Source organism: Mixophyes fleayi, chromosome 2, assembly GCF_038048845.1.
Source record: "Mixophyes fleayi isolate aMixFle1 chromosome 2, aMixFle1.hap1, whole genome shotgun sequence".
Taxonomy (NCBI): Eukaryota; Metazoa; Chordata; class Amphibia; order Anura; family Limnodynastidae; genus Mixophyes; species Mixophyes fleayi.
The window spans coordinates 283,414,478-283,426,335 of NC_134403.1; the positions used below are offsets into that span (position 1 = coordinate 283,414,478).

General features: G+C 37.4%; 1 protein-coding gene across 2 annotated transcripts; it reads left to right on the plus strand.

The window, feature by feature from the left end:
- Window positions 1-1,908: 1,908 nt before the first annotated feature.
- On the plus strand, window positions 1,909-11,480 carry OLFML3 (olfactomedin like 3). 2 transcript variants are annotated; one of them, XM_075196281.1, is made up of 4 exons: window positions 1,909-2,146; window positions 4,375-4,654; window positions 6,478-6,552; window positions 8,139-11,480. In XM_075196281.1, the coding sequence occupies exons 1-4, from the start codon at window positions 2,039-2,041 to the stop codon at window positions 8,924-8,926; spliced, it is 1,251 nt and encodes a 416-aa protein (XP_075052382.1). In that variant the 5' UTR covers window positions 1,909-2,038; the 3' UTR covers window positions 8,927-11,480. The 2 variants fall into 2 exon arrangements, with proteins under 2 accessions (XP_075052382.1, XP_075052383.1); XM_075196282.1 differs by lacking the exon at window positions 6,478-6,552.
- Window positions 11,481-11,858: the final 378 nt, after the last annotated feature.

The following is an 11,858-nucleotide window of genomic DNA, read 5'->3' on the forward strand; positions in this document are numbered from 1 at the left end:
CATGTTGCAGCAAAAACTGAGACCAGGCAACGTTTTTCCAATCTTCAGTTTTGGGGAGCCCGTGCCCACTATAGGCTCAGTTTTCCTGTTCTGAGCTGACAGACGTGGAACACAATGTAGTCTTCTGCTGTTGCAGGTCATCCACTTCAAGGTTCAACATGCTGTACATTTAGAAATGCTCTTCGACATACCACTCTTTTAATACAAGGCTATTTGAGACATCTTCCTGTCAGTTTGAACAAGTCTGACCATTCCACTCTGATCGCTCTCATTTAAAAGGCCTTTTTACCCACAAAATTGATACTCACTGGTTTTGTGCACCATTGTCTGTAAACTTTAGAGAATTGTGTGTGAAAATACCAGGAGATCAGCAATTCTGAGATACTCACACTATCCTGTCTGGCACTAACAGTCAACTGTCAAAGTTACTTGCAACACATTTGTTTACTATTCTGATGTTGGGTCAGAAGAAAAAGTGAACCATTTGAACATGAGTGCCACATGATTAGCTGATTAGATATTTGCATTAAGGAGTAAGTGTATAGGTGTACAAAATAAAAAGACAGTTGTCCTCGCTTATCCTGACCACCACTTATCTGTTTATATTAAAAAGAAAAAGAAGATGAGGGTTCTTCCCTAAACTTTTGCAACAAAGTTGAAAGCACACCAGTTCTCTAGAAGATCATTGCATTATGTAGAAGTAAGATTTCTATTCACTGAAACTAAGGGGTCTAGGCCTAACCACGAAAACCCGCTCCAGGGCTCCCACACCAAACTTTCCAGTTGGCAGTAGTACTCATTTGGGTGTGAAGTGTTCTCCTGGTGTACTCCAAACCCCAATTCACCCGTTAGACTGACAGACGGCGAAGTGTGATTCGTAACTACAGAAGAACATGTTTACTTATCCAGAGTCCAATTGCCATATAGTTTAGACCACTCCAGTTGAGGTTTGGCATTCCGCCTTGAGAGCTGAGACTTGTGTGCGGCTGCCCTGCTATGTAAAACCAATTCATGAAGGTCGAACACGTTTTTGTGCTGACGTTGCTTCCAGAGGCAGTTTGGAATTTGAGTGATATTTGAAACAGAGGCCAGATGATTTTTACCCGATAAGTGTTTCAGCACTTAGCTGTCCCTTTCTGTGAACTTGTGTGGTCTACCACTTAGCAGCTGAGCTGTTGGTGCTCATAGACCTTTCCACTTCACAATAGCAGTACTTACAGGACAACTCAAGCAGGGCAGAAATTAGATGAACTGATTTGTTGGAAAGGTGGCTTCCTATGACAGTGCCACTTGGAAAGTTACTGAGCTCTTCGGTATGACCCATTCTTTTGCTAATGTTTGACTATGGAGATTGCATGGCTGTAGGCTTGATTTTATGCATGCTAGCAATGGGTGTGCTTAAAATGGGCAAACACACTAATTAGAATTAGACGTGGCGTTGACATATTTTTGGCTATGTACTGTACCTGGCTGCAGGGACAAAACTAGTTCACAGTAGATACATTTTGGGACTGTGGTTAAAAAGTGACATCTCTGCTAGTTGAAATTTATATAGTCTTAGATTTATATAAAAATGTCGACTTTACTATATCATGCATGTAGTTAAGGTGAAATTTCAGCAAATTGTATTTATAGTTTGAGCCATGAATAGCAAATAAGCTTATTTGCATTTTGCCATAGAGAATGAAAAAAGGGTATGCAAAATATATATTGTATTGATTATCTAAACCCATCAAAATATAGGAAAAACCAAAACAATAGCAGCTTTTAGATTTAAAGCCACTTTACAAGCCAACCCTGGTAATGAAGGGGTTGCTAAGTATTTAGCAATTGTCTTGCATCTGGATTTAATAAAGTCAGTAGAGTGGAGCTGTGTAGAAATCCCTCCTACAAGGAAGAGTAGCCAGGCATTCCACAGGCATGAGCTGGAAACAGTGCAAGAGCACAGAACTCTGCCCAAAGTCTTTTTAACAATCAGTGAGAAAACAGTCTGTTGGAATAAGAATCTCTTACAAATCAGTCACGGAGGGAGCCAAAGATGGCTGGGATTGTGGCCTGTGTCCTCCTTTCTTTTGTCACCGTAGTTAATGCCCAAGTTCAGACATCATTTATGGAGTACATACAATCAAGGATGGGAGTTTTAGAGGTAAGTGAGACTAGCCCAAAAAAATATTGACGTAAATCTCATATTATACTTGAAATTAAGATTGTATATCAGTTGTATAATTTACGTGTAGACTTTATAAGCACCTTTACCAATATGTAAAAAAAGAAAATGAAGAGTTGGATACATTTATTGCTTAAAATGAGTACATTAAGAAAAGGAAACATTTGAAACCTAAAGCTTAGAATGCAAGCTTGCATAGGTCTTTTGATGATAAATATTATGCAATGTAAAGAGTGATGTAGTCTTAGAAGCTTACAATCTATGAGTTTTTTCTTTTCTTTTAACTGGCTAAGCAGACCGTTTTCTCCTAGTCATAGGAATGTTTAACAGAGCAAAGCCCTGCAGAAATTACACTAAATAGGAAGAGATTGAATAGACTAATTTCCAAAAAGAAGTAATGTGTGTGTCATTCAAGAACACTTCAGACACGACAGTATGTGGAGTGACCGAAAATCCCACTGTTAAAAAAATAAAATAAAAAAATATGATGTTTTAAAGGGCAGCTAAGACGAAAAAGTAACCTCTATCTATCTATCTATCTATCTATCTATCTATCTATCTATCTATCTATGTCTATATCTCTCTCTATCTATATATATATATATATATATATATATATATATATATGTCTGTCTATCATAAAATATGGTAAAAAAGCTGCACTTATAAAGCTGAACACAGGGGTCTGATTCATTAAGGCACGTAGATGCCAATATGTACCGTATTTTGCGTAAAATCGTTCTGCACATGCCCAGAAACTACGCCGATTCATCTTTAAGCGCAAAGGACCCTTACTGCAGTCTACAATTTTAGGGGCGGAAATTGAAAGGGAGTGGGTGTATACACCGTCAGTGTAGCGTAAGGATGCGCATACTTACCTACTTTTGAGACCAGCTGTCTGGGAGAGGGTCCGTTGAGGGGGCGTGTCCACGCGCGATGCCCTGCTAGGCTCTGCCCCTTTCAATCTTAGGACATTCTGGCCAATCGTAGCAGGGGGCGGGGCCACGATGGCACGGTTAGCCCCGCCCCCACCATCTACAACAACGGGGAGATGCTGGTTCCGGGATTTTTGCCTGCTCTCTCGGGAGTCCGGAAGAACTCCCAAAAATTCGGGAGTCTCCAGGACATTCCGGGAGAGTAGGCAACTATGCTTTAACCTCTCAGTCCTAATTATAAAATATTTCTTCTGTAATTTGTACCACTACAGGTCACATCGGTGTCCCAGTTAATAATTCCAAAATGATGGGAGCCATAGGCTGTATGAGTTACATGTACAGATGTATATATGCAAACATGTATATATTTCCAGTGAGGATAGCATTTTTCTATGAATACCTGAATTTCAAAAAATGTGTTAAAGGACACTTGTGAGAGACACTCTTTCTAAAATGGAGAATCAAAGTGCAAAATATGTCACAATACTCCTCCCCCTATAAATGTACATAAATAACTTGTTACTAGGCCACATCCCAATCTTTTGTGTTGTGACATTATGATCCCACCATAATATGATTGTCAGGAGAGCTCTGTGCGGAGATAAGGGTATATTGGAAGAGAAGAGAAACAATAGCACATCTACAGAATGGTGATCTATGGAAGCAGACTAAATATTACATGTAGTTTCTATAATGACATTAGACAAATACAAATAGAAAATAAAATAACAGCATTAGATCAATTTAGTCTTTAAGGTTTTATCTTCTTGCTATTCATTTTCATCATTATTTTATGTTTCACTTTAATTTGCAAGGACTGCAAGAAATATATTGACAGTCTGTTACTCTTTTGCTGAAGTAGTTAATAATGTTACTGAGGAACTTGCTACCTGTAGGCTGAAAGCGTCACCTTTCCTATTCTTTTATCTGCTCTTTAATGCATTTCAAAGAGAAAAAATGTTTGCAACCACATGAAAGATCATTACGTTCATCACCCAAATTCTCAAAAATCTAATGTCCACTCAGCAGTTAACTAGCTTCAGAGAGGTTTCTAAGAGACTCAGTAATTACATGCACATTATAATTTTAAAACTTTTTTAAAAATACTCTCTATTTGTAAACTTCATCTTCAAGCACGAGAGTGTATAGGAGTTAGTATAAAAAGGCCTACAAGAAATAGGGTTATGTTAAAGATGAAATAGCCTAATAATAATGTAAGTTATTTTAAGTTTTCCTATACTCAGGATTGACTAATACAAAGTATGTCTGCAGGACAGAATTGCCCAATGGCATGATCAAAGCACTCGCTACAGTTCAGAACTTCGGGACTTCAAGAACCAGGTGCTGAAAATGCTGGAGAACATTGAAAAGGAGCGAGACTCTGTGAGGAATGAGATGGAGAACACAAACATTCGGGTTGACCGACTAGAAAGGGAGGTGGACTACATGGAGACTCAGAACCCAGCACCACCATGTGTGGACATAGATGAAAAGCTGACAGAGCTACAGATCAGCAAGAAGAAGAAAAAGGAAAAATATGAGAAGCTAACAGGTAACAGTTTCATTGAATCTTCAGTCACTGCTCATGCCAATCTCTGCCTTGGGGTAATCCAACTATGCCGTTGAAAATAATATGTAATTAAAATATCTTGGGTAAAAGTATTATATCTGTAGTAAATGCTTTATTAAACATGTCTCTAAATTATGGAAGAAAACCCCTTACCCCGTGTAGAGAAATAGCAAGGTTCCTGGACTAATAGATGCTCGTTCAATCAATACTTCTGTAATTGTCAATTCTCCCGTTTGAGGATATGACTGCCTCAGCATTCAGTGATAGTAACACAAGAGGCACTGAAATGTTCTGGCAGTAGGACTGAGAAGTGACGATGATATCAGTGTGTGTGGGGGGGTACTGCGGTGGTTGGAGGAAAGGGGCTTTTACACTATAATTTAGGGTATTGGTTAAGTTCCTTAACTTGCAAGAAGTGTAAATGTTAATAATTAAGAAAAAAATATTGATCTCTATATACCTTCTGGTCAGGCTTACCGTTATCACAGTTGTCAACAGTTATTAAATGTACTGACAATCTGTGAGAAACATGTCTTTTTTGGGATTACTAAGCTACATGTACTATGATCCATACCAGTGTTTAAGCGTCAGGAGGGTTGATGAAGATGATGACTTTTTATAGTATCAGAGCCTACTTGTAAAAATTGTCCCAAATCATGTTTCAACAGTAAAGGCAGGAACAGATTGAGGACTTAAAGTGGCTCTGGAAAATAACCCGAAAGTGCTGTAGGTGGGTCCAAATTGCCAGTGGGCAGACTCAAATTAGCAGAAGGTTAGATACTGTAGATGCCGCCACTCCACTGCTGTGGGTGTTGCTGCACCAACTGAATGGGCACGATATAATGAAAGAGGTGTTGCTATCACTTTTGATGGTGCTATGCTGCCCTTCAGCCACTGGCAACTATCCTATTTATGAACAGAGCAGCATGTAGTGGGACATACTTGCAGGAATAGTCGGGATCTGACTGAGCAGGACAGTCCCCCAAAAGAGGACTGGTCCACCAGAATTAGGGCAGTAAGCAGACAGTGAAGTGCTTTCCTACCTGTACTTGCAGCTTTCATTACCTGATGCTTATGAGTCTTAATACTGTTTATGCTTGTTTAGATCCCAGATTACTGGGCCCTGTTTAAAAAATTGATAAGTATGTAAATATGGGAAGTATAGATTAGGTTAATAGCATTCATGTTTAATAAATTGTCCTATTTGCCCTTTATTAGCCACAAGATAAAGTTAATATTATTTTGGTTCAATAAATAGACATAATAGACTAGATGCTTTCATGTGCAAAAAATGCACTCTGTTTTTACCTGCAAAGCCATGTGACTCCCTGTAAAACGGGTGCAATAGCATACTCTGAGAGGCATGAGTTTTGCACTTTTGTAGAGTACAGGTACAACTTAGTGGTCAACAGTAATCTTTCATAAAATTATCAGTAAAAAATAGTTTCATGGTTTAACAGACTTGCAGATCTTGGATGGCTCAGCGAAACATTTTGAAAAATTAGAATACTGTCCCCTCCCAACCATACTGACAGACAAACTAACCCTAGTCACGCAAAATACAGTTTTATTAATGTTATTATTATCATGCTCCTAATTGCACTATTGTCAGCATTTTGATGTACTGTATTTGACTGATGGGGCGTTTTTCAATTTAAGGGAGAAACTTTATTTTCATATTGCATGTTCTAAAATGTGGCATGACTTGTCCAACAAATGATCTTTTGGTAATAGTTTCTAGAAATGACTGCATGTGTACAATAATTTGCAGGGGTTAGTGGAACCCACCTCTCATGTTATAATAGGTTGTCCAACTGCTGAGATTCCTGAAAATGTGGAGCCCGATGTGCAGCTGAGTCCTCCTATCATCCGGAAGTCATGTAAGTGGGTTCCATTAACCCCATTTCATCTTCTGTAACACCTGTCTTTCTATCTTTAAAAAGTACATTATATTACATTTGAGAAAGAAAAAATGGATTAATATATGGGGATCGGGGGTCATTTACAGTTGGATGCACTTGTGCTCCGAATATTTGCTTAAAAAGGTGTACATAGAAAAAAAGTATACTTATGTAGGTCTGCCATACCTCAAGGTACATCCAGCTAAAATACAGTAGTAGTATCTGCACCAAGCGTACATCAGATATACATCAGGAATGTATATGCTAGCTTCTAAAAATAGCGTAAAAATGAGGCTAGACAATGTTAGCAATAAACGCTAAAGTCGCATTACCCTATCTCTAAACAGTATAGTAATGTGACAAAGTTCATATATGCAAGAGGGAATGTAGATACATTCCAAAGTCACATTTTCAATATAATTTGTAATTCTATGCAACCACCACCTTGTTTTCCTCTTTAAAAATCAAATGTGAATCTTCATTCCTGCAGTAGTCTACATGGAAATGTGAATTAAGTAATACAAGTAGACTGCGGGCACTTGATATAATAAAGCAGTGACGCTAATTATTTAATTACTATGGATATGCAATCAGCCAATCAGAAGTAACTAGATGGTGCTGTCATAGCCATAGTCATCATTGTGTATCCTTGCACCAGCCCTCCAGTCACCAACAAGAGTTACGCCTCCTAAAGGGTGTATCCGGGAATGAGTTCATATCTAATTGTCTATCAATAACATGAACATGCCCTTACTGTTAGTGACCTGTGCTTGCCCACTCCAATTCTCCATCTTCATGCATAAAATAAGCAAAATTTATGTACAGACATATGTAATTTTTGATGCACATACACGGTGTGGCAATGCATATCCTATGCAGACAAAAACGAGTGTTTATTTAAGTACATCCTTCTATTAGTTGCATCAATATGGTTCTGATCTGAATCATGAAGGTTTACTGTATCATGCCATTCACATCCTACTGGTCATATGACAGAATATTTATATATCAGTAGCTATAATGTGAAAAGTAGGAGGATTCTATTAGAACTATTACTGATTAGGTTAAAATAATACTATAGTATTTTTTTTTTTAAATAGCCTTTAAATTAAGAGAGTGCACAGTGAATAGGCAGTGCGCTTATCAGGAACAGCGAGAAAGTGGTACTATAACTATTATATTGCATATGAAAACCAAGAAAAAAAGTATGATGTGGCAATTCTAACTTTAGAAAACACACAAGTATAATGTTTTTTATGAACCAAAATTATGGGACCCCCTTACATGTTCGTCAAATAGGAGCACAATACTTCATGCTCCTTTCAGCTAAATTATATTACTAAAATCCAATAGCAACAATAGCTTGAAAGTTATTCCTGATTTCTTATTTCTGATGCAGTATACTGAGCTGTTGTTGTTTAGCCTGATAGCCAAAAAACAAGGATTTTATTACTATATCACTTCCTTAAAAATACTGCTTGACTTATGACTTCCTTTGAGTACCTTTGCTCTTACTGCATGACATATGTTGAATTGTTTATCTTATAATCCTTCTACTTGTACAGACTGCAGTGATGTCATTTCACAAGTTAATGCCATGAAAATACTGAAGCGCTATGGCAGCTCTGCTGGCCTTTGGACAAAGGATCCCATTGGAAATTCAGAGAAAGTCTATGTCTTTGATGGAGCTGGTAATGATACTGTATTTGTATTTTCTCGCATGAAGGAATTCACGCTTTCCTCTTCGACACGCAAAGCAGCTCGGATCAAACTCCCCTTCCCATGGATTGGTACTGGACATGTTGTTTATGGAGGCAACCTCTATTATATTCGACAGGGTGACGAATTTCAGGTCATAAAATTTGACTTGGCAAACAAAACAGTGGTCGACAGCGCTGTTATACCGATTGAAGAACAAGTGCCAGTATATGGTCTGTCCAAATTCAACTACATAGATATAGCAGCAGATGAGGAAGGTCTATGGTTCATCTATGCTACCAAGGAGAATGAAAGGAACATCTGCCTAGCCAAACTAGATCCAAGCAGCCTTGGCATTGAGCAGATGTGGGATACCCCATGTCCAATAGAAAACGCAGAAAGTGCTTTTGTGGTTTGTGGTTCCCTCTACGTAGTGTATAACACAAAGCTTCCAAGTCGCTCTCGTATTCAGTGTGTCTTTGATGTCAGTGGCACCATATCCAGTGAAAATGTCCCAATTGTTTACTTTCCTAAAAGGTATGGATCTCACTCCAGCATGAAGTACAACCCCAAGGACAAACAGATCTATGCTTGGGATGATGGCTATCAGATCATATATAAACTGAGCATGAAGCCTAAAGAGGAATTGTATTAGAGCTGATGATATTACTGTCTTTTTCATTTCATGTATATTTGTCATTTTAAAGGATGCGAACATGTGTTATAACCTGGCGTTGGGTACTACACATATTGCTCTATATTTGTCATTATAAAACCTGATGTAGGCAATTTTGCATTTTCTATAAACACCAATGCTGCTGTGTATGTGTTACCCTTTACTCCTATTCTAACATAATAATTGACTTCCTAAGGATAAATGTAAATTAACCAATTCATACATACTACAAATTACAGGTAAGAAATCTTTTCTCGCCCCACTGTACCTAATATCTCCAACTGCCGTTGCTACCTAATGTTAGTCTTGCAGCAAGGTAAATATGAAAACAATGATTCTTAAGATGAAAGGACTACTAAGCCTTATATACAACTTAGCTTGTAATAAAAGCGCTACTAAAATCATTAAATATAAAGATTCTGGGAATTAGCAGAATGGAAGATAATTGAGATAAAGCTTTCATCTTAAGGGATATATTTTTCGGTGCACTTTAGACTTCCCATCAATGATCCAATTGAAATACAGTAGTTGTAGTTTCTCTTTTAGCTTTTTTTTTTTTTTAACAGAAAATAACTGAAAACAATAATTTGTCAGCTATTCAGAAATATCATGTTCCATCATAGAATGGGAACTTTTTCATATGTAATTAGTATCTTCTCAATATAAGGCAAGTTGTATTTTAGGTTTAGTGGCCTTTTAAGGTGTATTAAGTGGTCCTTTAAACTCGGTGTGTTTCCTCAGAAAGTTTTAAAGGGTGTATTTGATACTGAAATCATCACAGCATAATTCTTTTATTATTTCTTTATAGAAGTAATAATAAAATTGTTATGGGCATAACACAATAACATGTTCTATCCCCTGGCGTTGTGCAGCAATTTAAAGCTCTGAAACAGATCTACTATGAAATTATCCTGCAATGGGAACACACTAACAAACAGTCCAACGTTATAATAACTATATAATACACAAGTGATATTAATAGATGTAAAACTCCTGTGAATAATATCTGTAGAAACAGAGAGTTCTTAAATTATCGATTATAGTCAGTGTTATGATGTATCACTTCATTGAGAAAAGAAACTTGTGTTTGTACTGTACCTCTAGTGTAAATTGGGGATTTAAGTCACCGCAGACTTCTGTGACCTGTATAAAAGCACTCAGTGTGTGGTCTTGTGTTGTTATATGGTCGCTGGACACTTTGACTTCTAATATCTCTATAATTTACGGTCGGCAGTGCATTATCCCATATATTATCTATGTCACTGGTTACTTTATATAGATTATAATGAGCATGGACAGAGGAACATTTTTGATGTGACTTTGTAAAAGGACTGAGGTTAAAAGGAAACATCTCACTATAGTCATTACCAAATAGAAGCATTACACAATGTATCTTATAAAATAGTAGTAATATGCGCTATTTGTTGCAAAATAGACTTACTTGGATGTCTCCAGTAGACATGCACAAACATGCTGAGATGCGCAATGAAGATATCATGCTGAGATATACACAACAAAGTGAGATGAGTATATAGTAAATAATAGTAAACAAATAGACAACCATTAAAGAGAAAAGTAGGGAAAATGGGGGAAGGGTACAAGAAAGGAAGACAACATCGGAAAGGAAAGTAAAAACCAAGCACATTATTGTTTAAAATGTTTTGTGTCATTTCAGTAATGTATAATTACTTATTGCAGGTCGCACTAATCAATTATATAGATTTGATGAAGAATAACAACATTTGAGAGGTTGTTGTGTGATTAATTGTTTTTAAATGATGCCCCCACTACCTCTAACAAAGCGCCCAGTAATGCAGGAAACATGCTGCATGTTGGCAGATTCCGAGTACTGATCTCCCAAGAAGGTTATTGTCATTTCCATCTAATGTGTTTTTCATTAAATGTCTTTCATAAAAAGACTTTCAACTTTCAAATTGTGAAATCGTTTGATTTCTTCTTTCTTTGCGTCTATAGTTTTGCATTCCTACTGGCGATATACAGTATATATAAATGTTTGAGCTCAGCTAGTAGAGAACTGAACACTGATTTTTGCATTTTCTTATACAAGTTGCTCCACAATTGTACTGTATACCTAACTCAGAGTGTATAAATGACAGTTTCTATGGGCCTCAGAAGTGGCCCTTAGGACACAAGGAAGCAGCATAGTTTCTGTTCAAGAAAGCATAATGAGATCAGAGCAGTCATGTGCAAATTATAGGTTAACATATAGCTATCCAGTAATCTTAGTGAGAAGACACCACTGTCCAATCGCGTACCAACGTGTTACATAAACTGTGTGAATACACTGCATTTAGTCTGACATCACAATTACTAAAAAAAAAAACACACTGCTGCAGGGAGAAGCTCCGCATGCAATTTCCAGGTCTTCTCACAAGTTTTCTGTGAGAATAAGGGGGTCACGCAGAGTTGCTCGCAACTGAGGAAATGTTTCACTTTCATCAGCATCTTTGTATGTAAATCATTGTCATCAAACATTACATGCTACATATACATAAAGGTGCATCTTATTGAAGTTGGATTTTTTTTTTTACATGTTTGCAATTGGAGTATTTTATTGGGGCCAGTCTGAAATGGGATCTTATATTAGCAGGTTAATTAAAGACTCTAATTTCCACTGTGTAGGTAGATTTGCAGTCATCCAAACAGGGAGGATTATGTATTGGGGCTGGTAAACATCACAATCACTAGTATTGCAACAGGCTCAAGCAGGTGCAAAAGAATGTGCCTGTGTTGGGTGCGCTTACCTGTACTTGCAGGTCTGCATCCATTTACAAGGGTGTGAACACACCCTTACTCTACTTTGAGAAATGTCCCATTCATGCCATGTTTAACCCAGTTAGTTGTAAGGGTTTATACGTGTGACAAACATACAACTTAGAATCTATTGCAT

Bases quoted from the DNA above. Each gene is read 5' to 3' on its own strand.
- OLFML3 (XM_075196281.1), top strand. From the start codon at position 2,039: ATGGCTGGGATTGTGGCCTGTGTCCTCCTTTCTTTTGTCACCGTAGTT. The intron at 2,147-4,374 runs GTAAGTGAGACT...GTATGTCTGCAG, and splicing joins CAAGGATGGGAGTTTTAGAG to GACAGAATTGCCCAATGGCA. The intron at 6,553-8,138 runs GTAAGTGGGTTC...CTACTTGTACAG, and splicing joins TCCTATCATCCGGAAGTCAT to ACTGCAGTGATGTCATTTCA.